This window comes from Oryctolagus cuniculus, chromosome 1, assembly GCF_051225735.1.
Source record: "Oryctolagus cuniculus isolate XC-2025 breed Fujian yellow rabbit chromosome 1, ASM5122573v1, whole genome shotgun sequence".
Classification (NCBI taxonomy): Eukaryota; Metazoa; Chordata; class Mammalia; order Lagomorpha; family Leporidae; genus Oryctolagus; species Oryctolagus cuniculus.
This window is the reverse complement of record NC_142867.1, coordinates 199133730-199160685: the sequence shown is the minus strand read 5'-3', so window position 1 is coordinate 199160685 and position 26956 is coordinate 199133730. Positions and strand designations below refer to the sequence as shown.

At 40.2% G+C, this 26956-nt stretch overlaps 1 protein-coding gene across 7 annotated transcripts in view; it reads right to left on the bottom strand.

Moving 5' to 3' along the window:
• Nucleotides 1–26956, bottom strand: part of RECK (reversion inducing cysteine rich protein with kazal motifs) — an 84476-nt gene that overhangs the window by 35599 nt on the left and 21921 nt on the right. For 5 of the 7 annotated variants that reach the window (XM_051851340.3, XM_089299509.1, XM_089299465.1 and 2 more), the window contains 5 exon segments: nt 26009–26056; nt 9811–9844; nt 7244–7441; nt 3541–3808; nt 1296–1475 (listed from right to left, as the gene is read on the bottom strand). In XM_051851340.3, coding sequence (XP_051707300.1) covers nt 1296–1475; nt 3541–3808; nt 7244–7441; nt 9811–9844; nt 26009–26056 — 728 coding nt within the window. 7 annotated transcript variants of the gene reach the window in all.

Sequence of the window (26956 nt, the reverse complement as noted above, 5' to 3'; positions counted from 1 at the left end):
TTGTAGTTGGTGTTTTCAGGGGTGTTATTCTACACAAGCTTGTCCACCTCCACCAGAAACCAGATCCATGTGCTCAAGGTTAACCTCAAACATTTCACAGAATTCAGATTTACTTGATCTCTGAGCTAGGTCCTTATCAGCTAACACTCTATCAGCAGCTGTAAAGACATCTCAATTTTCCTACTCAAAGTAATAAATACTCTGAATACTTTTAAAAGGATAGGACTGTATTAGCTTGAGGTCAACAACATCATCTGAATCAAATATCTAGGACTTCCCTCTGGCCCAACTGAATGCTTCTCTTCCCTTTTGCTTTCTTGATCTCTGGGCTGCAGATCACAAGACCAGCCCCACTTTCCAGAAACTCTCTCTCTCCGTTTTCTCTGACAGTGAGCTCTCTCATCCATGCTTCTGGATGCCCCTTTTCTGTTTTCTTCACTGTTTCTTCAGCCATTAGCTATAGATATATCCCAAGGTTCAGTTTTTGCCCTTCATTTTTTCCTACTAAATGTGACACCTCAGAGAAACACTTACTTGAATGTTTCTGTAACGAAACGGCTTTGAATGCAACAGGGGACTCACTGAGCAGGAACCTCAACCAGTCTGAAAGACTTTGAAAGTAAACTGATCTCAGGGAGACATTTGGATGGCCAAATAGTTCACAAAAACTTATTCTACAATGATTGTTTCCACTGGTGGTGCAGTTGAAGGAAGAGGGAGCTGATTCTTTGAATTCCAGAAGCTTGAAGTTATCTCTAGATTAGAAGAGACATTGTAATAGTGTTTCCTTTCCCTAAGGTGGTTTACTGGGTGGAATAGGATGATATCATAGGGGTGGGCATTGTAGTATAATGGTTAAGCCACCACTTGGGATGACTGCATCCCCTATCAGACTGCCTGGGATCAAGGCCTGCCTCCACTTCTGATCCAGTCTCTTGTTAATGCAACTTGGAAGGCAGCAGGTGATGGTTCAAGCACATGGCAATTTTCACCTATGTCAAAGATCAGGATATGATTCCAGGCTCCCGGCTCTGACCTGGCCTAGCTGTGGCTTTTGCATACATTAGGGGAGTGAACCAGCAGATGAAAGATCTCTTACTCTCTATTGCTCTGCCTTGCAAATAGATAAAAATAAATGAATAAACATTTTAAAAATAAAAATGAAATAATAAAGAATTACAGCTTTCTTTTCACCAAGCAGGAACAAAATCAGAGAGAAAGTGGTGTTTTCACTTATTTAAAAACCAGATAATTAATAAAATACTTCCATTTGATGTATAATGATTTATTCCTACCTGTTGTTGAAATTAGTACAGTAAGTAAGGTTTCTACAGCCCAACTGGCAAGGTTCCCGAACATCTGCTAAACAGGTCAACATGGACACTTCCACTGGATTATATTCACAAAAGCGATCAAACTCTTGCCAACTCTGTGTATTGCCCCAGCTCATGCTGTAAAGTTTAGTGCACAGCTCCCTGAAACAAAAACATAAATGCATAAACAGAAATGAGCCAAATGAATAAATATCTGACTTGCCTAAAACTTGAACCCTGTGACCTATATATTCTGGAAAATATATGCCAAAAAAAAAGTACAAAAGACAACTATCTCCTAGAACTTAGGAACAGAAAAAGTAATTTTTTGCATGAAAAACAGGCCCTTCTTTTATCATTCATCTCTTCCCTTTTTGCACAGTTGTTAGAAAGTTCAGTGCTAAATTTAATGTTCAACTACAGTATTTATAAATCATTAGTTCTTAGCACAATTATTTCCCTTTACATCTTTCTGGCCTCTGCTCTCCCTGTCTCCTTTAAAGAAAAGCACATAGTTCTACCTGACCAAGATGTACTCCCCTATATTTATGTCCAATCACAGCAGACAAAACTGTGACATGGTTCTCAAGCTTCTTTAAGAAATCTGTCAGTCTTAGGGCTCACTAGTGTCTCCCTGAACAATTATCTCAAAGTCAACTATTTCCCTTTAAATATTCCAAAACATCTATTTACTACTGCAGTTAATGTATGACATTCTTATTTTCATTACCCAGTGATTACAAACCAACTTAAGTGTGTGTATAGCTAAGACAGTATCTGTACCATTTCCAAAGTGCTTTACCATATTATATTCATTAGCTTAATTTTATTTATAAAATACATGCATATTATATAAAATTTTCATATTATTGAAATATACAAAGTCACAAGTCAACATTTTCTTTGACTTTCATAATCCTCTCTATGAAGAGGGCATCTTCGCTTTTGTTTGCTCATTGCCTTGCCACTATTCACGGAGCGCCTATTTTGTGCAAGGGCCTGCTCACGGCATTGGCTATGTAGTAGAGAATAAACAGGACAGGTCCCTGTCTCAGTGGAACTCTTACTTCATGGGAATGAGGAAGCCAAGATCAAGACAGAACTTGATCTGAAAACCAGTGCTTTCCCTATCCATAGATTTTGTATTTCCATTGGACAAATTATTTGACATCTTAGAGTTAGTTTTTTATATGCAACACAAGAATTAAACAAATTATCCAGTTATCTTATAAGATTTCATGAAGATCAAATCTAATGGAAATGAAAGCATTAGCAAACCATAATACTTTGCATCAAGGTAAGAGAGAGGAAACAGCATTTCCTACTGAAGTTCTTCTGGGACTACACAGCCATTCCAGTCTCCAGAGACTATGAAGGCAAGAACTCTTGTGGCCGTTCAAAGAACTACTCAGCATCCCTCCCACAAATACATTTATTAACTTCTATTAGCTATTCAATTGCCTTAATTACAGGGCCGATTTCTTTCCCCTTAAGCCCTTCAGTGAATTTACTTTGAATATTTTTCAGATTTTTTTTCTCCATCTTTGGTAAAGTTTGATGAGCTATTCAAGGCACACATCTTACTTATGGTTCATCCAGTTTAGAAACCACAGTTGTATCTCATACTCACTTTAGGATATCCTACATGTGGTTCTTTTCACCCAAACATATCTCTAATATAGCAAACTTCTATTTCATCTGTGTTCTACCATGACTTTAGTTATCTCCACTTACTCTTGTCCACAGATGGTGTTTTCTCCACTCTATATTTGTATTGTTAATTTTTTATCCCTAAGTGTATCACCGTAATGAATGCCAATACAATGCTATCCAACTTGGGCTGTAAATGTTAACCAAGGATATCCAATACAAAAAAATTTGGTTAAGTTCAAAGTTTCACAATAAAGAGAATATCCTTTAGATGTCAGATCAAAACATCTTCTAAATCATAAACTTACTTAAATATCTCTATCAGGGCAGAATTCACACTGCATCATCTTTATGTATTACCCTGTTAAAACAATTTTTCATGCCTTTAAACATAGTGCTATTAGCACTCAACATACAAAATAATGTTTTATACATACAATGTTCAATAAATATTTACTGGATGAGAGAATGAAAGATTTTTATCTCTTCTAAATGCTAAACCCACATAATGGAAGAATATAAAACACACTTGCTAAGCTTAAAAGCTGATTTTAATACTGGAAAATGAGATACTGACCTACATGTTGAAGTGTTTGCCTTAGAACAGCAATGCAACTTGGCCCCATCCAGGCCTGTAGAGGGAGGCGGGTGTACCGTGACACCAGGGTGAACAGACTGAGAGCTTTCAAGGAAGCACTGCCACAGGGGATCTTGAGGCAAGGGCTGGGTCTTGCAGCCTTCGATGAGGCCATCAACAATCTCCATCTCTGTTTTCTTAGACATCAGAATTCTCTTGCAGGCAGTTTGGCAAGCATGGTCTTCAGCTCTGTCGCAGCAATATAAACCTACGTTTTCAGAAGGTAAGTGGCTTCATTAGCTGGTTTTATATCATGCGCTGCTCAGAAGAGAACAGGGCGGTGCAGTGGAAACCATTAACAACTCTGTCAATATCTGCAGTATAGAGGGCCTACAAAATTCTCTCTCCATTACTCTGCAGTGTAGCAAACAGATGAGAAGCTAAATGGATAAGGTCTCTGTTACCGTAATTCCCTACTGTCCCTAATCATGGACTCTCCAGCACCATCCTCACGAAAGTGAAAGGTCACCCTACAGTGAAGAAGTCCTCATGGCAAGAGTATTTTACATTCTTGCCGGCGCCGCGGCTCAATAGGCTAATCCTCCGCCTTGCGGCGCCGGCACACAGGGTTCTAGTCCCGGTCGGGGCGCCGGATTCTGTCCTGGTTGCCCCTCTTCCAGGCCAGCTCTCTGCTGTGGCCAGGGAGTGCAGTGGAGGATGGCCCAGGTGCTTGGGCCCTGCACCCCATGGGAGACCAGGAGAAGCACCTGGCTCCTGCCTTCGGATCAGCACGGTGCGCCAGCTGCGGTGCGCCAGCCGTGGTGGCCATTGGAGGGTGAACCAACGGCATAAAGGAAGACCTTTCTCTCTGTCTTTCTCTCTCACTGTCTACTCTGCCTGTAAAAAAAAAAAAAAAAAAAAAAAAAAAAAAAGAGTATTTTACATTCTTGGAAAAAGGTATTATAGATCAGTGGACTTATACCCCACTAGTAACAAATAGCTAAAGGATTATGTTCTTGACCTGAGAGAAATACAAATATCAGCTAGCTGTGTTGGGATGTATTTGTGTAAGTTTGTTAATCTAAGTTATAATTTAAATAATAAAGTAACAAACTGACAAGATATAAGTTCATGCTTTTAATTTCCTACAAAGAAACAGAAAAGATGAGAACACTTTCAACCAGGAGGATTTCTTCAAAATTGTTTTCTTGGGTGTCTGATTTTGGAAGAAATTCATACAAGCATATCTGTTGGTAGCCTTTGATTCTAGCATCCTCTACATTAGCACGGATGTGAGCTGGCTGTTCTACTCTTTCAGCTTTATTTATTTATTTACTTTTAGCTGCTATCTCTTTAGCTCCTGCCAGCAGCAGCACTGTACAGTTTTGATGTCAGAGAACACAGATCTGCCTCTAAAACAAATGAAGGCACTTTGTGGCAAATGCCCCACTCCCTGCTTTTCACCACACAGCCACAGTATAGACCTTCAAAGGCCTTAGATGGTGGTCAGCAATGCATACAGCCCTGCTTTTGAGTTTATAAAAACAGGTCTTCAGCCCAGTTGCTCCTCTTCCAGTCCAGCTCTCTGCTGTGGCCCAGGAGTGCAGTGGAGGATGGCCCAAGTCCTTGGGCCCTGCACCCGCATGGGAGACCAGGAGAAGCACCTGGCTCCTGGCTTCGGATCAGCGCGGTGCGCCGGCCACAGCACGCCAGCCGCAGTGGCCATTGCGGGGTGAACCAACGGAAAAGGAAGACCTTTGTCTCTCTCTCTCTCTCTCTCTCTCTCTCACTGTCCACTCTGCCTGTCAAAAAAACAAAAAACAAAACAAAACAAAACAAAACACCCAGGTCTTCAGGGGCCAGCACTGTGGCTTAGCTAGTAAAGCTGCCGCCTGCAATGCTGGCATCCCATATGGGCGCTGGTTTGAGTCCAGGCTGCTCCACTTCCAATCTAGCTTTCTGCTATGGCCTGGGAGATCAAAAGAAGATGACCCAAGTCCTTGGGACCCTGCACCCGCGTGGGAGACCTGGAAGAAGCTCCTGGCTCCCTGGCTTCGGAGTGGTACATCTCCAGCCGTTGCAGCCAACTGGGAAGTGAACCAGCGGATGGAAGACCTCTCTCTCTTTCCCTCAGCCTCTCTGTGTAACTCTGACTTTCAAATAAATAAATAAATCTTTAAAAAAAGAATCAATATAGCTGCTGAGAGTAAAATTCAGTTAAAAAAAAAAAGGTCTTCAATGTCCCAGTGTAAATAAAAACTGACATCTGCTTTGTAAATTAATCTTTTGTCAGTTTGGTCGATCAATAGTTCTTTAGAATCTGAATCCCTCTAAATGAAGAAAAAGGATTCTGGGACACAAAGCTGAGACTTTGATCCCTACAAGGTGCAAGTTCATTAGGAGGCTCTGATTTTTAAAAAATCAGGTTCTTGTCTCATTTTCATGATTTTTTTAAATTAAAGAAGTGCTCATTGGTAAAAAAAAAATGTAAACACAGAAATAAATATATAACGTGGAATAATTAGGTATATAACTAAAATTGTATTGCACTATGCATTTAATTCTATAATTTGCCTTTTTCTTTTTAAAGATTTATCTATTTATCTGAAGGCAGAGATAGAGAGAGGAGGAGAGACAGAGAGAGATTGATCTTTCATCTACTGGTTCACTTCCCATATGGCTGCAACAGTTGGGGTTGGGCCAGGCCAAAGCCAGCAGCCAGGAGCTTCTTCTGGATTTCGAACCGGTGCTCATATGGGATGTTGACACCACAGGCTGAGGCTTAACCTTCTTCTTCTTCCTCTTCTTTTTTTTCTTTTCTTTTTCTTTCTTTCTTTTTTTTTTTTTTTTTTAAGATTTATTTATTTAGTTGAGAGGCAGAGTTGCAGAGAGAAAGGTCTTCCATCCACTGGTTCACTCCCCAAATGGCCGCCAACGGCTAAAGCTGTGCTGATCTAAAGCCAAGAACCAGGAGATTTGCCTGGGTCTCCTACGCTGATGCAGAGGCCCAAGCACTTGGGCCATCTTCCACTGCTTTCCCAGGCCATTAGCAGAGAGTTGGATAGGAAGAGAAGCAGCCGGGACACAAATTGGTGCCCATATGGGATTCTGGCCCTACAGGTAGAGGCTTATCCTACTATGCCAGAGTGCTGGCCCCAAGAGGCTTAACCTTCTATGCCAGAGTGCTGGCCCCTGTAATTTGCTTTATTTGCATCGCTATTTTTTACTTGTAATAAAGATACATCACAATTAAATCAATAATGATCAATTCTCTATGTGTGAATATTTGGATTATTTCTAATTTTGCTCTATTTACCTCATTGTTGCAATGAATATCCTTTATATATCAATAAAATATATTTTCGCAAGTTATAATTTTCTTGTATAATTCTGACAAATGGAACTGCTAGATCAAAAACTATGGTGTATATTTGGAATTCTAATGGTCATTATCTAACTGCCCAAATGAACTTTCCTACCCTCAGACTAGAGAATTCCCAATTCCTCATACCCTAGGCAGTCCCATCTTTCTTGGCACCTTTTAGCTGTGACAATCATGTCCAATCTGCCAAATCTAAACACCAAAGCAAGTCTGGAGCTTCCCAAGGGACCCAGACTACAGATATCTACAGGAATGGATCACTTCCTTTTTATAAAGTCTTTGATCAAAGATTAAAATGAGAAATATATCCTCTTTACTTACTGTCTGTAGGGTTCCGCATGGGATAAGACTGGGTGTAATTGTTCACACAGTGTATTAACTGTGGACTAATAGAGGCACAATAATTTTCCACTGCTTTGATTTGAGATGGACCAGGAGAAGAATCTGTTCGAAAAATAGCTTGACAGTACTCTCGGCAGTTGGTGTGATGACCTGCATAACTGCAACAAACCGAGCCCACTATGAGGAAAAAAGAGATGACAATGATGTGGAAACCTCTTTTTGTTAAAATTAAATCACCATCATGACAAACAGTATGTCTTTCTGAATCTGAGAAATAAAACCATGCCATAGAAGATGAGCACCTAAAACCAGCACTACCATAAGCACAGTCATGTGCTCACTGGTTTAAGAAAGTCATTGTGCATCAGGAACAGCATCATTCCCCTGGGAGAGTCTAGATGCATGTGGAAGTATTTCTGGTCATCGTGATGACTTAGGGACTCGTGCTGACCTTTAGGGCACAGGGGTCAGAGCTGCTACATGTCCTTCAATGCACAGGAGGGTCTCACACAAACAAAACTCTCCCCGGTGCCAAGAGTACCCATGTTGAGAATCACTGAAAGACTTCTTCCTGTGTTAGATTTGTGGGGATTTATAAACAAAGCAAACAAAAGCAAAATAAAATCTCAAATCCTCACATTTAAAAACAGGACCAAGATAAACTAAGATTATTAAGATCATTTAATAAGTTTGACAATTATATGTTTAAAAAGAAATGTAATTGTTAGATCAAAAGCTATGAAAGAGAAATCCCAAAAGCTCTATTTAGCTTGACCATCTGTAAGAATGTGCTTAGACACCCTTCACCTCACAACAGGTATGACCCTGCTTCAATACTGAAACATGGAACTGTCATTCAAAATAAATACTACTCTGGATTTATATATTTAAGGAAAAAAAAAAACCAATGGACTGCCATTTATTATCTGGGGAAGTCAGATGAGTGGCTAGGGTTACAGATGTGAGATATAGATTCATAGTGGAGAAGAACAAGAAACCCACCCTCCTAGGAGTCTAAGGGGTTCTGAAGGAAGCCAAGGTAATGTGGCAGAAAGAGGTGATAAGAACGGCAGATAGGACATTCATGATAGTTATTAGAGATGGATATGGAGGAACCAGAATTGAGTTTTTAGTGAATTTCATAGATCAATAAGCAGGGAGTTCAGATGACTTCCATAAATAATGAGAAGGATCAAATCATATACAAATGAACTAAACTAGAACTAAACTAAGTGATGGACAATAAGCCTCAGTTTCCTGGGCCAGCAAACTGTTTCATACCTATTGTGATAAGCAAATTTTTTTTTTTTTTTGGTTTGTTTGTTTGCTTTTACTTGAGAGGCAGAAAGCTCCCACCCGCTAGTTCACTCCACAAATGCCTGCAATGATCAGGTTTGGACTAGACTGAAGCCAGGAGCTGGGAACTCAATCCAGGTCTCCCATATGGATGGCAGGAATTCAATTACTTGAGCCATCACCACTGCCTTCCAGGATCTGCAAGAGCAAGAAGGTGGAGTCAGGAGTTGGAGCCAGGACTTGAGCCCAGGACTCCTATATGGGAGGCAGGCATCTTAACAAATAGGCCAAACACCTGCCCCACCACCTGTTTTTGACTTGCAATTACTACCATACCGACTTTGACTATTGCTGAAGAGTTCATGTTCATCACAAAGAACAATCATTAGTGGCTACATTTATCATTGCAAACCTCAGTGCGGATAAACCAGGGGTAGTGGTGGGGAACAGTGAGGCTAGAAGAGATAAGTAAGAAAAGGACAAGACACCTATTCTGATTCCTTCATTAGGCTGGTTTTCCACCAGTGTGGAAGGACATGATTATGTGCCCAAGATTTGGGAAAATCCTGGACTAAGCCCCAGTTTGAAAGGGTAGAAGTAGTGACACCTAGTGTTTCTTATTATTCTGACATATCCTCTGCTAAGCTAATCTAAATGAATGTTTGTTCCTGAGATGTGTTTTCCCACCTCTAACTGCCCTTCATCTAGAATGCTCTTCCTCCAGTCTCCTCTTGGTCATTCTTCCAGGCCTCAGCGGCAGCTCCATGAAGTCACTTGTAAGCATCCCAGCAGGATGGTTTCCCTCCTTCCTCTGAACTCCTGTGGCACTTTATAGGTGACACAATCTCATATCCTGCCATGCCCCAGAGCTCTTTCTGTACAGGCATCTGCCCCACCAAGCAAGCACTTAGTCAATGTGCTGGAGAACTGGGAGGTAGCTTGGCATGTGGTGTCAGATAATGTGGATGTGCTTCACTTTTGAAAATGACCCTACTTATTGGGCCATGATCTTCCTCCTGCCCCTTAAGATCTGCAATTAGGACATGGGAATTGCTGGAATACAGGAATGAACTGAACATCCCAGAGGAAAGAGCCTACCAGAATCCTGCTGTGCACATTCCTTCAGATGGCTTTACTAACAGCCTGTTAGAATGCTACAAATGCTGGCAATGTTTAGAACAGCTAATCATGTTCTTTCAACTGTGTTTTGCTCTTTGGACTGCTTGTATGACCACTGACAATATACTTACTTTCATTTCTGCTAATGCAACTGAAAAGAGCATTCTGTAATTAAAGAAAAACAAATAAACAGAAATTAACAACCAGACAGAATTTCTAATTTTATTCCATTTTATATTACATGGAAATCATGATATCAAACTAATTGTTCTCTAAGTCCAAGGCTGAAGACACAGGAACTATGAAATTACATTCTGGTAAGAAGGAAATCATCTTCTAACTCATATTGGGGATCCAAATGATCACCCCGAGCCATGAACTGAAAACATTACAGCAAACATGTTTATGTAAAGCTGTGTCAACATATATGTTGGAGAGGTACTACAATGTATATCTCAATTGCTTCATATAGCATTTAAAACACTTTCCAAAAAATGACCTAAGAAAGGGCAGTTAAGGAAATATATATATGTCATAACCACTCCATTTGAGGGTTGAAAGTACCTGAACAATCATCTCTGATTGTTCTCAAAAGTGGCCATGCCATGGAATCAGCTGGACTTCCCAGGCCTTACATCGTCAACTACAGAATCAGAATGTGGGAGTGTAATAGAGAACAAGGTTTCAAAGGTGGTTCTTACGTAGCTGTCTTGGGATCAGATTCTGGGAATCTCTCTACCATTTTATGGAAGCAGAAACTGCTTCCTTAGCTGGGGAAAGAGTCCTACCCTAGTTCATAAAGTGAAAGGCAGAGCCCAAGACTAGAACTAGTGTTTTTAGAGCTCTTAGATTATCACATCACTTTTCAGCTTTTTGGCTTAGATCAAGTGTAGATTACAGTTCACCCTTTACTAAAGTCATTGTAAGGAAAATAAGAGAAAACAAGAAGCAAACAGGACAAAAATGAAAAACTCCTTATATAATGCCATCTGGATATTCAAGACTTGTTAGCTATGATTAGTATCACTCACAATAATAATAAAAAGCAGATGGAATCAAGTACCCCTTCACTGTTGAACTGAGGTGATTTCAGCTTTTAATTGCAGCTAAATTACAAGTTGGCTAGGTGATGTGGGCTTGTTAAAAGACCAGTTTTACAGATATTTACAATCTAGCTTCAAATACCCATTTATATATAGTATGCGATGCTACTGCATTCATTTTTCTCCCACTAAAGAACAAGCCACACTTGATTTATTAAATTTAAAACAAAACTAACCAAAACATACACCTGTCTCTAAGTCCGAGGCTGAAAACACAGAAGCTCTGAATTGACTTCCCGGTCAAAGGGAAATCATCTATCATCCCGAGCCACTGGCCTCACAGATGAGGGCCAATGAATTCACCCAGGGTGAATTATTCTGCTAGAGACCTCCCCAGGAAATGTAAGAGTTGTGAAAAAGCAAATATTCCTTGTATTCTTTAATAATATTGTTTCTCTCTCCCTTCACTCACATTTCCTCATTTTAATTTGACTTTTCAGCTCCCCATTATAGTTAGCCCTCAATTTGGGCTCACTATTCTCAGGAACACTGTAAAATTATCTAAATCCATATTTAAAAAGTCTGCTAAGAACTTTGTAGCCCCATTTGGCTTAATACAATTTTGACTGTCCCCTTCGAATAAGCTGGTTTTTCCTTTTGGTTTTGGATTTGCAGACCTTGTAGCTGAAGAAGTATGTTGTTATCTTAGTGGCTATCCTGGGTTGCAATGCCTGATTTCCATTTTTGGTATTCTTCTAGCTATTTTTAAAGTCTCCAGAGCAGTGTTTCTCAATTGAGGATGATTTTTGCCCCCAAGGGTACACTTGGCAATGTCTAGAGACATTTTTGGCTGTCACAATTAAGAGGGAGGAGGTGCTCCTGGTATATAGTGGGTAGAGACCAGGGATGCCACTAAACATCCCATAATGCACAGGACAGCTCCTCCCCAGCCCCAACAAAATATTATCCAAACCAAAGTTGGATTTTTTAAATGTCAGAAGTCATCCAATCCAGTCTTTCTTTCTTTCTTTTTTTTTTTTAATTTGACAGAAGCCAGAGACTGAGGTTTGGAAAGGGGAAGTACTTATGGACTACAGCTTTCACTCACCAACAGGAGCTGATAAACTATGGCACACAAACCAAATCTTGTCTGCTGCCTATCTGTGTCCTGTCTGGAACACAGGCAAACACATCTGTTTACATATTTTACATGGTTATTTCATGCTACACATCCTACAATGGCAGAGTCGAAGAGACAGAGACCATATACTCTGCAAACCTAAAATATTTGCTTTACAGAAAAAATTTCCCCTTTACAAGAAGGGACACAGTTGCTTCTCTTGATGTCACATCCAGAGTTTAGAGGTGTTCCTCAAGCACCTCTCATTTCTCTTAATGTTCATTCATATACCTTTCATGCATAGGTTTTGTTTTAAATATTTATTTATGTATTTATTTTCATTTTATTTGAAAGGCAAAGAGATAGAGAAATCTCCCATCCACCAATTCACTCCCCAAATGTGTATAACAGCTGGGGATGGACCTCCAAAATCAGGAACCTGGAACTCAATCTGGGTCTCCCATGAAGGTGGTAGGAACCTAACTACTTGCACCACCATCTGCTGCCTCCAAGGGTGTGCATTAGCAGAAAGCTGGAATTGGAAACAGATCTGGGACTTGAACCCACATACTCTGATATGGGATATGGGCATTCCAAGGGATATCTTAACTGCCAAACACCTGCTCCCTGAATTTGAACTAAGAACTTCTCATATTTTTCCTGGTAGCATCTTTAATATTAATAAATATCATTTTTAAATATTTACCCATTTTGAGTCAAAAGAATCTTCCTTTATTTTGATGAAGTTATCAATTCTGTTTCATTTATTGTGATTTCACAGATGGATAATGAAAGAGTTACTTTGATAAAAGATGCCTACATTTATAATCGCTAACTCTACACTTTCACTGCCTAAACTATGGCTCAATTAGTCTGACAGAGTTTAATACATAGACAAAATGAGTTACAGCATTCACTTAACAGTGTCTTCACTTCTTAGGAGTGATTCTTGGCTGCTCAAAGAAGTCTCTGAATATCAGATGGCCACCTTGTGGCAAAAGCAGGTGGTAACTGGACTCATTCCCTTGTACGGAGCCTCTATTGACCTGCTTACTAATAGCACACTCAATGTGCCTCACCTAACAGCTCCTTCACCCCAATCTGGAGAATAAATCAAAATTACACTGGTACTGATGTAAGGATTTACCACAGCCTCAGGGACCCAAAGAACATGGTATCAGACAGAAGCTGACAGGGTCCCAGGAGAACTTCAAATCCAAAAGCCTTCACCAACCAGTGAGGAATCCGATGGACACAGCGAACAAAGGGCAGAGCCAGGATTAGACCCAAGACTGCTCCACCAGTGGCATTACACTGTCCTGTGAGAACAGTCTGGATAATTTTTCTGACTGTACCCAATGCAAGGCTGAATTTTTGTCCACAGAGTAACACTTGACTTGACTTCTACTTTTAAAATTAACAACTTAAGTTACGGAAAAATAAACACTTTCTTGAGGTTAATATTATTTTCCATAAAAAAATAAAAAGTTGATCCTGAAATCCTTTCCTCACCAGTTCTCTGTCCCACTCCCACTGGTTTTAGAGAAGCACAACAAATCCTCCCATCTCGTGTTGGCAGCAGGTAACCTGCAGCCTAACCTGGCAGAAAATCAAAGCTGCGGCCGTATGAGCCCCTCTCTAGGGCAAGCGCCTTGGGGTACACCTGAGACGCACATGCTGTGGTCTGCCCTCCAGCCCCTATGGATTTATCTTCTCCCCCAGCCACCTTCTCTGCACTTTAATGGCACTTCTCTAACCTCTCTACGTGTCCACTTACTGTAGTCCTCTCTCTCCACTGCCCTTCTTCTATAGGCCACTCCAGCTCCCTCCCTCGTTCTCACCAATGATGAGGATGATGAAAACTCAATAAACACAGATCATAGAATCTTGAAAAAAAAATAAGCAGGTTTGATTTTTGGATATTTTCATCATTTCTGAACAAAAACCAAAAAAAGCACATTTTATGAACCATTATTTAAAGCTTTCTATTTAACTAGGCTACTAGTTAAAAGTAGAGAGGCTACTCTGTTCTCAGGGTCTCAACAAATTAAATTTTGTCTGCTTTTCATAGATGTATTGAAATATCCCCCATTTTCAAGTTTTGCATTTCATACAAGGAAGCCAGTAATCATTTGCTAAGTCAGAGAGGTTAAACAGTTGACCTTTTTTTTTTTTCTCCTTTTTTTTTTTTTTTTGGACAGGCAGAGTGGACAGTGAGAGAGAGAGACAGAGAAAGGTCTTCCTTTGCCGTTGGTTCACCCTCCAATGGCTGCCGGGGCCGGCGCACCACGCTGATCCGATGGCAGGAGCCAGGTGCTTCTCCTGGTCTCCCATGGTGTGCAGGGCCCAAGCACTTGGGCCATCCTCCACTGCACTCCCTGGCCACAGCAGAGAGCTGGCCTGGAAGAGGGGCAACCGGGACAGAATCCGGCGCCCCGACCGGGACTAGAACCCGGTGTGTCGGCGCTGCAAGGCGGAGGATTAGCGTAGTGAGCCGCAGCGCTGGCTAACAGTTGACCTTTAAAAGCAGACAGGTTTTCTAACCTTTTTTCCTTGTGGACACTATAACTGTAACTAAAATATAAGTAAAACAGATTATCATGACCTAGATACACAAGCGATTCTTCAATTTCCTCAGCCTCTCAAATAAGAAATGCCACTTCAGTAGTTAGACAAAAATGAACCCTCAGTACTGAAATGAGACTAATAGGTCAGAGTCTGCTCGTTTACACCAGAGACTGCCTAACTAGTGAAAAGCAAATTCATCGGGAAGTAGCATCTAGAGAGTAACACAAGCTCTAGAAGGAAGCTTGGCACAGACTCCACGCTTGGGCAGACCAACTGCAGTAGCGGCCTCAGTTTTTCACATTTCCTTGTATCTATTTCTTGCACGTTAACTCTGGACATAGCCATGTGATTTGCTATGGACTGGTGGGTATTAGTGAGCTTGAAGCAAGCAGAGGCCTGAACACAGAGTTCTACATTTCCACTTCCTCTCCTGGACCTCTGACAGTGCCACAGGAACATGCTTGAGCTAGCCTGCTGGAGGATGGGAGAGACACACGCAAAGGAGCTGAACTGATTTAGCCAAGGGCATCCTAAGCCAGCCAGCCCTAGGCTGACCTTCCAGCTGACTGCAGAGGCACCAGTGAGCCCAGGTGGAATCAGCTAAGCCTGGCTGCATTAGAAATATATAGCTGGCCCTTAGATTGAGGAGAAACAATAAACTGTTACTATTTAGGCTACAGATTTTGGGGATGGCTTACAATACAACTTCACTGTGGTAAAAAGTATAGTGCTTTGTCTACTCAGGCAGAGAAAGCCTAGATCATAGACATGTATACTGGGTTTCAACAGAAAACTGGTATTTGCTCTGAAACAAAGAAACTTGTACAATTCCAATGTCCAGAGTAGAAACAATTCCGTTAAAACATTCTGTCTGCCGGCGCCGCGGTTCACTAGGCTAATCCTCTGCCTGTGGCACCGACACACCGGGTTCTAGTCCTGGTCGCTCCTCTTCCAGTCCAGCTCTCTGCTGTGGCCCAGGAGTGCAGTGGAGGATGGCCTAAGTGCTTGGGCCCTGCACCCGTATGGGAGACCAGGAGGAAGCACCTGGCTCCTGGCTTCAGATCAGCACAGTGCACCAGCCACAGTGCACTGGCTGCAGCGGCCACTGGAGGGTGAACCAATGGAAAAAGGGAGACCTTTCTCTCTGTCTCTCTCTCTCACTGTCCACTCTGCCTGTAAAAAAAACCAAAAACCAAAAACCAAAAAACATTCTGTCCATAAAGTACCGATTCCAGCACCTACTTACGAGCCATAACTTTTTGTTCATTCTTTAATTCTTATCTGCTCTGTGATGACTTCCCTTTACCCTGTGCAGAGTTTTTCCTCCCAGATTCCAATGTGTCCTATACAGACTTTTAGCAACATACTTCTCTCACAATATTGTAATGGACTATTTGAACTTCTCTCTTTCCATGCATTAGACTGAGCTTTTTGCAGACAGTGGCTAAATCAATCTTTTCATCTGTGTATCCTGAGATTAATAACTAATTAATGATAATTAATAATTAATGATAATTAATAGGTTCAATGAATGTTGAGTGAACGAATGAGTGGCAGATACAAAAACAACTGGACGGACTCTACTCCGGGAACTCAAGAGTTTAGTTCCAAACAAAAAAAGCCATGTAAACACAGAGTTATACACTACACGGTGACAAATGCCAAAATAAAGCATGCAAAGGATTTAGAAGTAGCAATCAATGCTATCTGTATGGAGGGAAGAAGGACAGGCAGGGAGATTTTCAAAGACGCACCATCCACGCCAGAATGTGAAGCAATGGCTGCCTGCTGGAGGGGAAGTACTATGCTGGGACCAGCTCATGGTGCTTCATATCTGATTTCCAGTTATAAACTGGTTGGGAAAAATTCCTGGATGTTTAGCACTCAGTTCTCCCTAGATGCCAGGAACCAGTTTCAGTGTACTACTGGACAGTGGTGTTTAGGAAGCAATCAGGAAGAGGGAATTCCAGGTGGAACAAACAGGTTGTACACTACAACTGAGAAATAAAACTGGCCAACTTGGGAAATTACAGGTAGCCTGCTCAAGTGTAAAGCAGGGCAGAGCTGGGGGATGGAGAGAAGTTTGGCAGACCAGGCCGAGCAGCCTGAACTGTGGTCCACAGGGAAGCCACTGAAGGGTTTCAAGGAAGAAAATTTTAATGATCAAGTTTGGCCTTCAAAGACATACTCTAGGAGAAGTGAAGATAGCCAGTAAGAGGAGAAACTAGACACAGGAAAGTTAGTTTGGCAGCTATTGCTGTACTCCAGAAAAGTGGCATAAATTAGGCCTGTCCTAAAGCAATTATTAACTGAGGATTTGGAAAGGAGACTGATTTAGGACACATTTAGGAGGCAAATCTTTAGGACTTGATAGCTGGTAATTTGTGAGAGGTAAGAAAGAGGAAATAGCAGATAATACTTCTTAGGCTTTTAGTTTGTGTGAGGGGACTGTACTAGTATACTCAAAAAATGTAAGAAAAATTACAAGCGGGTAGATATGCCGCCTGCAGTGCTGGCATCCCATATGGGCTCCGGTTCTAGTCCCAACTGCTCTGCTTCCTATCCAGCTCTCTGCCGTGGCCTGGGACAGCAGTGGAGGATGGCCCAGGTCCTTGGGCCCCTGCACCCATGAGCAAGACCTGGAGGAAGCTCCTGGCTTCGGATCGGCACAGCTCCGGCCGCTGGGCCAGTTGGGGAGTGAACCAGCGGATGGAAGACTTCTCTCTCTCTCTCCTTCTCTCTCTGTGTAACTCTGACCTTCAAATAAAAATAAATAAATCTTAAAAAAAAAGAAAAATTACAAGTTTTGGAGATGTATGTGTACACGGTATTGTCGGACAGAGGAGAGGTAGAGAAGGTAAAGTAATATCAATTGGGTTGATTTTGTTGTTGTTCCAATGGTACATCAAAAGTATAAATATCCAATATTGGCTCATGAGCTCATAAAAATAAGATAACTAAGTAGGTTCTGGAATTGTCATCGTACAGGGGAATTAAAGCTACAGTAGTAGATTAGACTGCCTAGGGGTAAAACTCAGGTCACTTAAGATTAGACCAGGTCACAAACTAATATGACTTGATCAGATTTTCCCTTGGGGATGATCTAATTCAGGCAAATTCTGAGAAGAACTGAACTGACAAGGAAATATACTAGTGGCAAAGAGACTAAATTGGAGCTACTCCCCTCTCCAAACTACAAAACAAATATGACAAAAGAAAACAAAATACATGTGAAGGACAATCAAGGTTTTATACAATCTTAAGCCAGTACTGCAGGACCTAATAGGTTTCGCTCTTTTTGGAGCTCATCAGCTGCAGGTAACGGCTCACATCTTCTCCCATACAGTGTACTTCAATAGCACTTTACCTAATTTGGTGTTCTATTTACTGTATCTGGACAATTCTGGGAGCTTCCTCAGCTGAGTGGGAGAAAGACATATAATATAGCTGACCACAGCCTAGGCAATCATCTGGCATGCAAGATGGGTTCCTCTGTTCTCAGAACCATCACAGCACAGAGGCAACCACACTGACACTTGGGAGTCATTAGCTGTCCAGTGAATCCTTTTGGTACTGGCATCCCTTTCCCTCACGTCTCTAAATTGGGCTGCTCTCATCCCTTTTCCTTTAAACTTCCAGGAATAAATCTAGAATCAAGATTAACTTGGGAGAAAATGGAACAAAATAGAATACATAGATATCTTTAAGCAGAATATCTTATTGTGTCATTTTCCAAGTATACACTGTGCAGCAATGTAGGCATACATAAATATACACCAAACACCGCCATCCAGGTGCAGAACAAAGTGTACGATAAAAGGGGATGGAGGAGGACCACATATTCATATTTACTTTTATACACATAAAGTAGCTCTAGTGACCTTAGGAGCTGGCTGGCTGTGGTGCAAAGGACAGCAAAGAGACCTTGCTGTACACAATTATGAATTCTGAGCCATGTGAATATCCAAAAAATAACAATTATCACATAGCAACAACCTTTTCTCACACACTTAGCTGGGTGTTGACAGGTGGTACTGAGTGGTTTGTGTTACTTTTGTGGTTTGAAGGAGCACTTGCTAATATCCTGAGCCTTAATTTTACCTTGGCATTCTAACAGAACCAAAGACCCACTGCAGACAATATTTTAGTTGTATTAGCTACTTTACAGTTTAAAACTTAACTGACAATATTTTAGAAAAAGTCAGTCCTCATAAAAATAGCTCCTATTGACTTTCCTTCATAGTTTCTCACCTTCCTTGATAAAACAACATCGAGTAAACGTACTAAAGAAAGGTATGAAAGAAAGAGAAGAAATGAAAATGACACCTCTGGAAAGAATACAAAGAAGAGTCTAGAAAAGAATCCAGGAAAGAAGGATGAAACAAGTAAAAACGTGGAAGTCTGATGGCAAATTTGTGGCTTTGCGCTTTGCTAGCTCATACAGCAAATAGAAAGGTGATTACACTTAAGTAAGGCCACTGTGTTAAGAGAATGGTAGATAAGACCCAACATTAAAGTTATGAAATGGATTCATAAACTCCAAACTAAAATTTACCTCATTACCCTACAGCCATTACCAGGTCTCTGGAAATTTGTCAGCCTCACATCATTGTTTTTTCCTTAATGTTAAAATCCATTTTATTAAGGTGAGAGAATAATCCCTTTTAAGTTATCACTTTAACGTCACGAGTTAAGGAAAAAATTAAGAGATTGCATTATTTTTAGTGCTTAATTTTACTGCCATAGGAAGTAGCCTAATCCATACCTTTTTTTTTCTTTCTAAGATTTATTTTTTTATTTGAAAGTCAGAGTTACACAGAGAGAGGAGAGGCAGAGAGAGAGAGGTCTTCCATCTGATGGTTCACTCCCCAGATGGCCGCAATGGCTGGAGCTGTGCCAATCAGAAGCCAGGAGCCAGGAGCTTCCTCCGGTCTCCCACATGGGTGCAAGGGCCCAAGGGCCATCTTCTACTGCTTTCCCAGGCCATAGCAGAGAGCTGAATCGGCAGTGGAGCAGCCGGGTCTCGAACTGGCACCCATATGGGATGCCAGCACTTCAGGTCAAGGCATTAACCCACTGTGCCACAGTGCCGGCCCCCACCCTTTTGTTTTAATTTTCTGGGTTTTGTCCTGACTTTTAGTTATTGCACATTAGTTCAAAATAGAGGAAGTACTTTTCAAATACATTAAAAATACTCCCATTCTTATCCCCTCCCCACATAAACTATTTTCACTTTTTCATAGCCCTTTATTTTCATAGCCCTTGTTTGTTTCCATAAATTCTTATTCTCCAGGCTTCACATTACATTGCTAACATTTTATTTCACCTCATCTTAATGATGTTTATTCTGGCATTAAAGGAAGAAACTATCAACAGTGAAAAAAATTTTAAATTACTACTTTTATGGTTAGAAGAAAATGTTCACAGCTAACTTCTAGGAAAAGCTTATGCAGAAATAATCTATATTAAATGTCCCATACCTCATAGAAAATATGAGATCATTTTTACTTTAGTTCTAGTCAACCACTAGGTCTGGCAATACTTATAGTATCTATTCTGATTGTTGCTGCTCATATAATTCTAGCTGTTGAATAATTTGATATCATTTCAGGTTCGAGCACCACATATCCATGAATCCTATGAAGCCTAACCAAGACTTCTATGTGGGCCAAAGAGAATGCACAAAGAACCTGTAACTGAACATGCTCAGCCATTTGAACATGTTCATGTAGCACCATCAAGACGATGGGTGATTCTGTAACTCCTACAGACCAGTGCTTGGTGTCTTCATTAATAAAACATTATTACTGTTTTACATGGGTATGATTCTGAAATAAGTACTTTCTCATATATTGGTCAGAATAAGAGAACAGTAGAGTCAGAAGGGTAATCATCAGTAAGACATCTTTGTCCATAGCAGAATCCCCTCCACAGCTGGTGAATCCAGCTGTGTAAGTCTTTGTTTGAACTGAACATTTCCTGTGATAGGAAGTACTCCTTTTTTGGAACACCTCATCCCATTTTGAGCACTGGTCTGAAATGTCAGATCAGTATCTGGTTCTTCTTTTAAGTTTCCGTAAAGCAGCAATTTTCAAAACCCAGCTTCTATACTTTCTCTTTCACATAGGTTTCATTCACTCTCAAGGTTCAAGGTTACTTGAAAGTTGCCTGTAGGCATTATCTTTCATCATCATTAGTCTTGTATTCCTAATAGGAGGTGCTCACATTGAAAGGAACCAGCATTCGATATACTCCACTTTCTGTAAGCCTCCTTCCCAGTCTATCTGCTAGTGTTGCTGGGTACTTTTTTCTGTTTTTAAAGTAGAATACTTCATTATTACTAATTTATACAATCTGTGTATTTTGATGTACCCATATTTTATTCACTTTATATTTTGACATTCCCTTTTGTATCTGAATCCTGTCTGAAGCAGACCTTTCAGAACTCCCTTTACAGAATAATTTTTGGAAAGGGTTCGTAATGGCAATTCTGTTTCTGTTACTTGGAAATATCCTAATTTTGTCTTCTTTCTTGAAAAACATTTTTGGTAGATAAGAATTCTAGACTGATTGTTGCATTCTTTCAAAACAGTTGAAGGATCTTTCCACTGTCTTCTGGTTTTCTCTGCAGCTACTGGAAAACCAACTGTTGATCTCCACTGAAGGTAATGTCTCTTTCTGACTGTGTTAGAGATCTCTGGCTTTCATGTATGTTTATAATATGTGGGGTATTTCTGCTTTTAACCTTGATTGGGCATTTGTCACTTTCTTTAAACACTGCCTCTGTTCATACTATTTTTTTTTTCCTTTTCCTAGTACCCAATTAGAAGACTTTCTCACCCTTTGAAACTATCTTTCAGCCTTATGTCCCTCTGTGTTGGTATTCCTTAAAATGTTTTCAATTCTATCTTACAATTCACCAACTTTTTTTTTTTTTTTGACAGGCAGAGTGGACAGTGAGAGAGAGAGACAGAGAGAAAGGTCTTCCTTTTGCCATTGGTTCACCCTCCAATGGCCACCGCGGCCGCGCGCCCTGCGGCCAGCGCACCGCGCTGATCCGATGGCAGGAGCCAGGAGCCAGGTGCTTTTCCTGGTCTCCCATGGGGTGCAGGGCCCGAGCACCCGGGCCATCCTCCACTGCACTCCCTGGCCACAGCAGAGAGCTGGCCTGGAAGAGGGGCAACCGGGACAGAATCCGGCGCCCCAACCGGGACTAGAACCCGGTGTGCCGGCGCCGCTAGGCGGAGGATTAGCCTAGTGAGCTGCGGCGCCGGCCCCCAACTTTCTTTACAGTATCAAAGTTGCTAAAGACATTCATCCATTGTGGGTTTTTTTTCAATTATTATATTCTTTATTTTCTGAAAATCTCTTGTCCTTTTCCAAAAATGCCTACTCCTTGTATTTTATTTCTTAAATAGTTTAAAATAAACATTTCATAGTCTGTGTCTGATAATTTCTATACCTGAGTATCTTTTTTTTTTTTTTAAGATTTATTTTATTTATTTAAAAGGCAGAGTTAGAGAAACACAGAAAGATAGAGAGATCTTCCATCTGCTGGTTCACTCCCCAGATGGCTGCAACAGCAGGGCTGTGCCAGGCTGAAGCCAGGATCCAGGAACTTCTTCTTGGTCTTCCACATGGGTGCAGGGCCCAGCACTTGGCCCATGCTTTGCTGCTTTCCTAGGAGCATTATCAGGGAGCTGGATCAAAGTGCAGCAACCAGGACTCAAACCAGAGTCCATATAGGATGCTGTCATTGCAGACAGAGGTTTAACCCCTTACGCCACAGCACCAGCCTGCACCTGAATATCTTTAAGCTGATTCTGTTTAATATTGTTATGGCTGGGTCTTGTTTGATGAACCTTGTTTTCTGGTTTCTTAACTCTGGTTTCTTAATCAGCCTATTGAGCTGATTATTTTCCTCAGATTTTTATCTCTAGAAATCCCAAGAGGTCTGGAATCACTTTCTCTAGAGTGGATCTGCGTTAGCTTTTCTAAATTCTGGGCTTGAGGTTTTATAAATAGTTACTTAATACAAATCTGGGCTGTGAAATCAAGTGAAGACCAGCTTACAGTTATGATTTTTTCAATGGAAAAAATCTAAAAGTTTGAGACAGGTCATTTTCCTTGCGGTCCCTGGAAGGAGAAGAGATGAGCGTATTTCTTGATTACCCTAATACTGAGGGTATAATCTCTTTGGGATCCCAAATTTATTGGTGGGAAGGGGAGGAAAATTCAACTAGATTTCCCATCTTCAATCAGAACATAGGATTTGTCTTCTTATTTCTGAGTTTCATGCAGCTACAAAACTATGAAAATGCCTTCAAGACACCTTCTTCGGTGTTTGTAACTCCCTGGATCCTTGCCTTTCACATAAGTTTTTGACCTGAGTCTTCCATATTTTCTTTCCAGCCAATTAAGTCAGCATTTTAAATTGTTTTTACCTGGAGGATTGCTTCATGCACAAATATGATCTGTTGCCAGAACAAGATGTTCTAAATAGTACCTTCAAATATGGAAGAGTATTATGCCAGGAAAACGGGCTGAAAAGCTTAGAACTGTTTCTTCTAACTCCTTGAACATCATGTCCTGCATTCAATCCATCATAACAAATCCTGCTGATGGATTCTGCCTTCAAATCTCTGATTTGTGTTTGAATACCTGATTCTATTGCAGTCATTCTAGTTTTGATCTTCTCTTTCTTAGCTAAACTAGAATGGTTTGGGGGATGTACAACAGCCTGCAGGCAATAACAGATTAAGGTTCTTAAAATATTGTTTGTGTTATTATTTTTTTTTAATTTTTTTTGACAGGCAGAGTGGACAGTGAGAGAGAGAGAGACAGAGAGAAAGGTCTTCCTTTTCCGTTGGTTCACCCTCCAATGGCCGCCGTGGCCAGCATGCTGCAGCTGGCGCACCGCACTGATCCGAAGCCAGGAGCCAGGTGCTTCTCCTGGTCTCCCATGCGGGTGCAGGGCCCAATGACTTGGGCCATCCTCCACTGCACTCCCGGGCCATAGCAGAGAGCTGGCCTGGAAGAGGGGCAACCGGGACAGAATCCGGCACCCTGACTGGGACTAGAACCTGGGGTGCCGATGCCACAGGCAGAGGATTAGCCTACTGAGCTGCGGCGCCGGCCTGTGTTATTATTTGTAATACTGGTCTCCTTTTACAGAATCTTCATTATCATCCACCAAAATGTCATCTTTCCAAAATCTAATCCTACCAAATCACAGATTCTTTGTCAAAAATAGGCCTGTCCTTCCCCCTGCATGAGCCATGTATACTTTTGCTAATATACCTTTGATTTGTAGTCTTCTTACCCAAATTATACCAATTTTTTCAGGCTTCACTGTAGTAGTTCCTGATAACTCTTAACAAGTTTGCTTTGCTTTCTGATTTCCCTGAGCTCTTGCTTGTGCAGCATATACTTCAGTTAGATTGACTGAATTTGATACAATTCTTTAGTATTTGAAGTATAGCTAAAAGTAGCAAAACCAGAAGTTTAATCTAAGCCTGACTTCAAAGTTTGTGCTCTTTTTAAAATATAACTCTGACTCTCCATATTAAAAAATACTTGTTGATTTGCATAAAACAGGTATAAGATTCTATAAAATCAGATATAATAATGCTTTATGTTTAACTGGTTTATTTTAGGTTAGCTAGAACAAAACAGTCCTCAGTGACATTATGGTTTTTAAACTTTGCTCATTTAATAATGTATTAAAGTTCTTAGTAAGTTCTCTCAAATAGAACTCTGCAGCAGCTTACCAATAAAGATAAATGCTTTTCCAAATGGAATTACTCATTCTCTGAATCTTAATCAAACTACACAAAATCACCTTTGAAGGTAAACACTACCTCTGGAATTGTAGGCCTAAATGAACAGCTTACACATCTAGAAGTTCACCCCAGGACCACCCCAGTGTTAAGGAAAAGATACTAAAAGCCTAGTTTTATAAGTCATTCTAATACTGACAAACAATCAACATAGTTAAAGTAGGCTTCATTACACCAAATTTACTCAGTTCACTTTGTAATGGACTAGACTTCAACAATCATGACAGGTATTATTTTGGGGGTTTATAATACAGAATCCTTTCACACATTAAAGTGCTTTCCTCTCTTTTTTATTTCTACATAACATACAAGAAATCATACTAGGTACTGAATTATCTCAAATAATTTGCAAAGCCAGCTTTTAGTATAAAAATAAACGAATCCTCTTGGCATGTAGATTTTTGGAAAATGGTTATTTAATTCTTGGCCAAATAAAAGAGGAAAGACTGGGAAAAGTAAACTATTCTTAATATTTCTATCATAGGACGGTGCTTGTCTCTCTTACCTTTCCTGTCCATCCTTCATCAACACATACTGGCAGACTTCCTAGGCCAATGCAGAAATCCAGACAAGAGAAGGAAGCACACTAAAATAATGGAGGACAGGCTACAGGAGATGGACAGAGTCAGACATCATGTGGGAGAAAAGAAGGAATTGTCACAGTTAGCCATGCTGTTCAAGAGAAACTAAAACTGGTCATTTCAAAGGAATAGAGACATGCAAGGAAAAAAAAGAAAGAAAGATCTTTCACTTCTTTGTGGCAAGGCTCCTTTCAGTAAGAACAGAGGAAAGTTGCAGTTAATTTGGAAATCTGTTTTCAGAGGAACAGATATAACTTAGCAAATAGGACAAAGGGACAAAAGATAAACAAGATTCAGCAGTTTAAAAATGTTAATCAAGAGACATAATTTTAAATTTTGAGAAAAAAATCAAGCCTATAATCTAGAAAAAGTTGAGTAAGAGTTATTCTTTCTTCAAGAAAACAGACTACTAAAAGTAACAGGAATCCCGGTGTTTAGATAAAAAAAAACCAACGAATGAGGCATATGCTTAAAGTATACTTAGTTACATGGCCTTATACTATGAAAAACAATGAAATTGTCACATTTAATAGTGCGGTTCTTGAAACTGATCAAGGTAACCTCAATAAAGAACTTTTTCACCTCAGGGATAATCTTCCGCATATATTTACATACTACAAAATACCTCTGTCACCCCAACCAAATCTTTCGATCACCTAGATACCAGGAGGGCTTGAAATCCTGCCATTGGGAGACAAGGTTTAATACAGTCTTTGTAACCTAAGTTTTTTTCACCAAGAGCAAGATACTAGGAAAGCCTGAAACCACTCACACCAGCAGTGTGATTCTGCTTCTTTGCTTATTCTTTATGATTAAAGGCAGTTTACAAAAATGGACAACTAGAAGGGTTGAGCAATAGGAAATGGGGCAGGATACAGAACCTAAGAAAAACTAGTTTACAATCTTGGGTACAACCAGTTGCTTTGTTATAAAAACAGATTAAACTCTTTATATGTGAAACTTAGGTATTTCTGTAAAATTAATACTTAATTATTTCAGCAAAGATAAATTCATAATATTTCTAAACAATGTAAATGACATTTTTGTCAACCTTAAATTTTTAGTAAAGGTAAAAGATAATCTGTATACAAATGAATCTATCTTTAAAATGTTAAATGATTTCATCAATTCTGATATATCTGAATAGTCTATCCAAATTTTTTTCGTAAAATGCATACCTCATATTCTTTTCTGCAGATTTTAGAAATATCATTCTTTGAAGATGCCTAAAAATCAACAAATTTTTCCATTAATTTATTAAACATGCTATTCAGAAAAAAGAACACAAATTAGTGTATATTAATTGCTGGTATATTATTCTTTATTTCCTCAAGGAAAACTTCATTCTCAAATATTTAAAAGTTCCTAAAATACAACAAAAAAATTTCATGCAATTCTTTAAGACAAATATTACCCCAAGAACTATCCAATATACTAGAACTTCATCCCACTAAAGCTAACTTTCATGGTTTTAATCTCACGTAATAACATGGCTCTTTTGTTATTTCAGAAACTGGACGACTTTGAGGGAAATGTAAATTGGAGATTTTTTTAAAGTTGAATTGCATGCTGTAGCTAATTCTTGTGAAGCTCTGCCAGGACACTTATATTTTGCTTTTTCTTTAACCCTTCATATTCTAAGCTTTTACATCAAACATTCTGACCCAATTTCCAGAGAATGGAGGAAGCAACTAAAGAAAGAAAAGGTTTATACCAGGCAATTGATTAAAGTTATTTTCATGTAATTCTCTTCAGTTTAAGAAGATATTATCCCTGCTATGGATGACAAAACTGATGCTCACAGAAAGGGCAGGTTATTAACCACGTTTGAGTTTGTAATTTCTATATAAAACAAAGCTGCTAAGGAGTGGTTAATCTGTGTATTAGCCTTCACCTAGAGAAGCAGTCCCAAGGCCGTGGCTCCAATTCCTGCTCCAGAGGACCCTAGGCCTGTGTAATTTAGAACAGGTCTGCTGATGAGGATGGGGACAGCAAAAGGCAGAATGGGACAGCAACTACTTTCTGGCACACTAGACCCATCATGGTTCAAATCCTCCACAGCTCAATGTCTGGAGGACAGAAAAAGATACATGGCCATGTGGTACCCAAAGAGAGCTGCTTCAGGC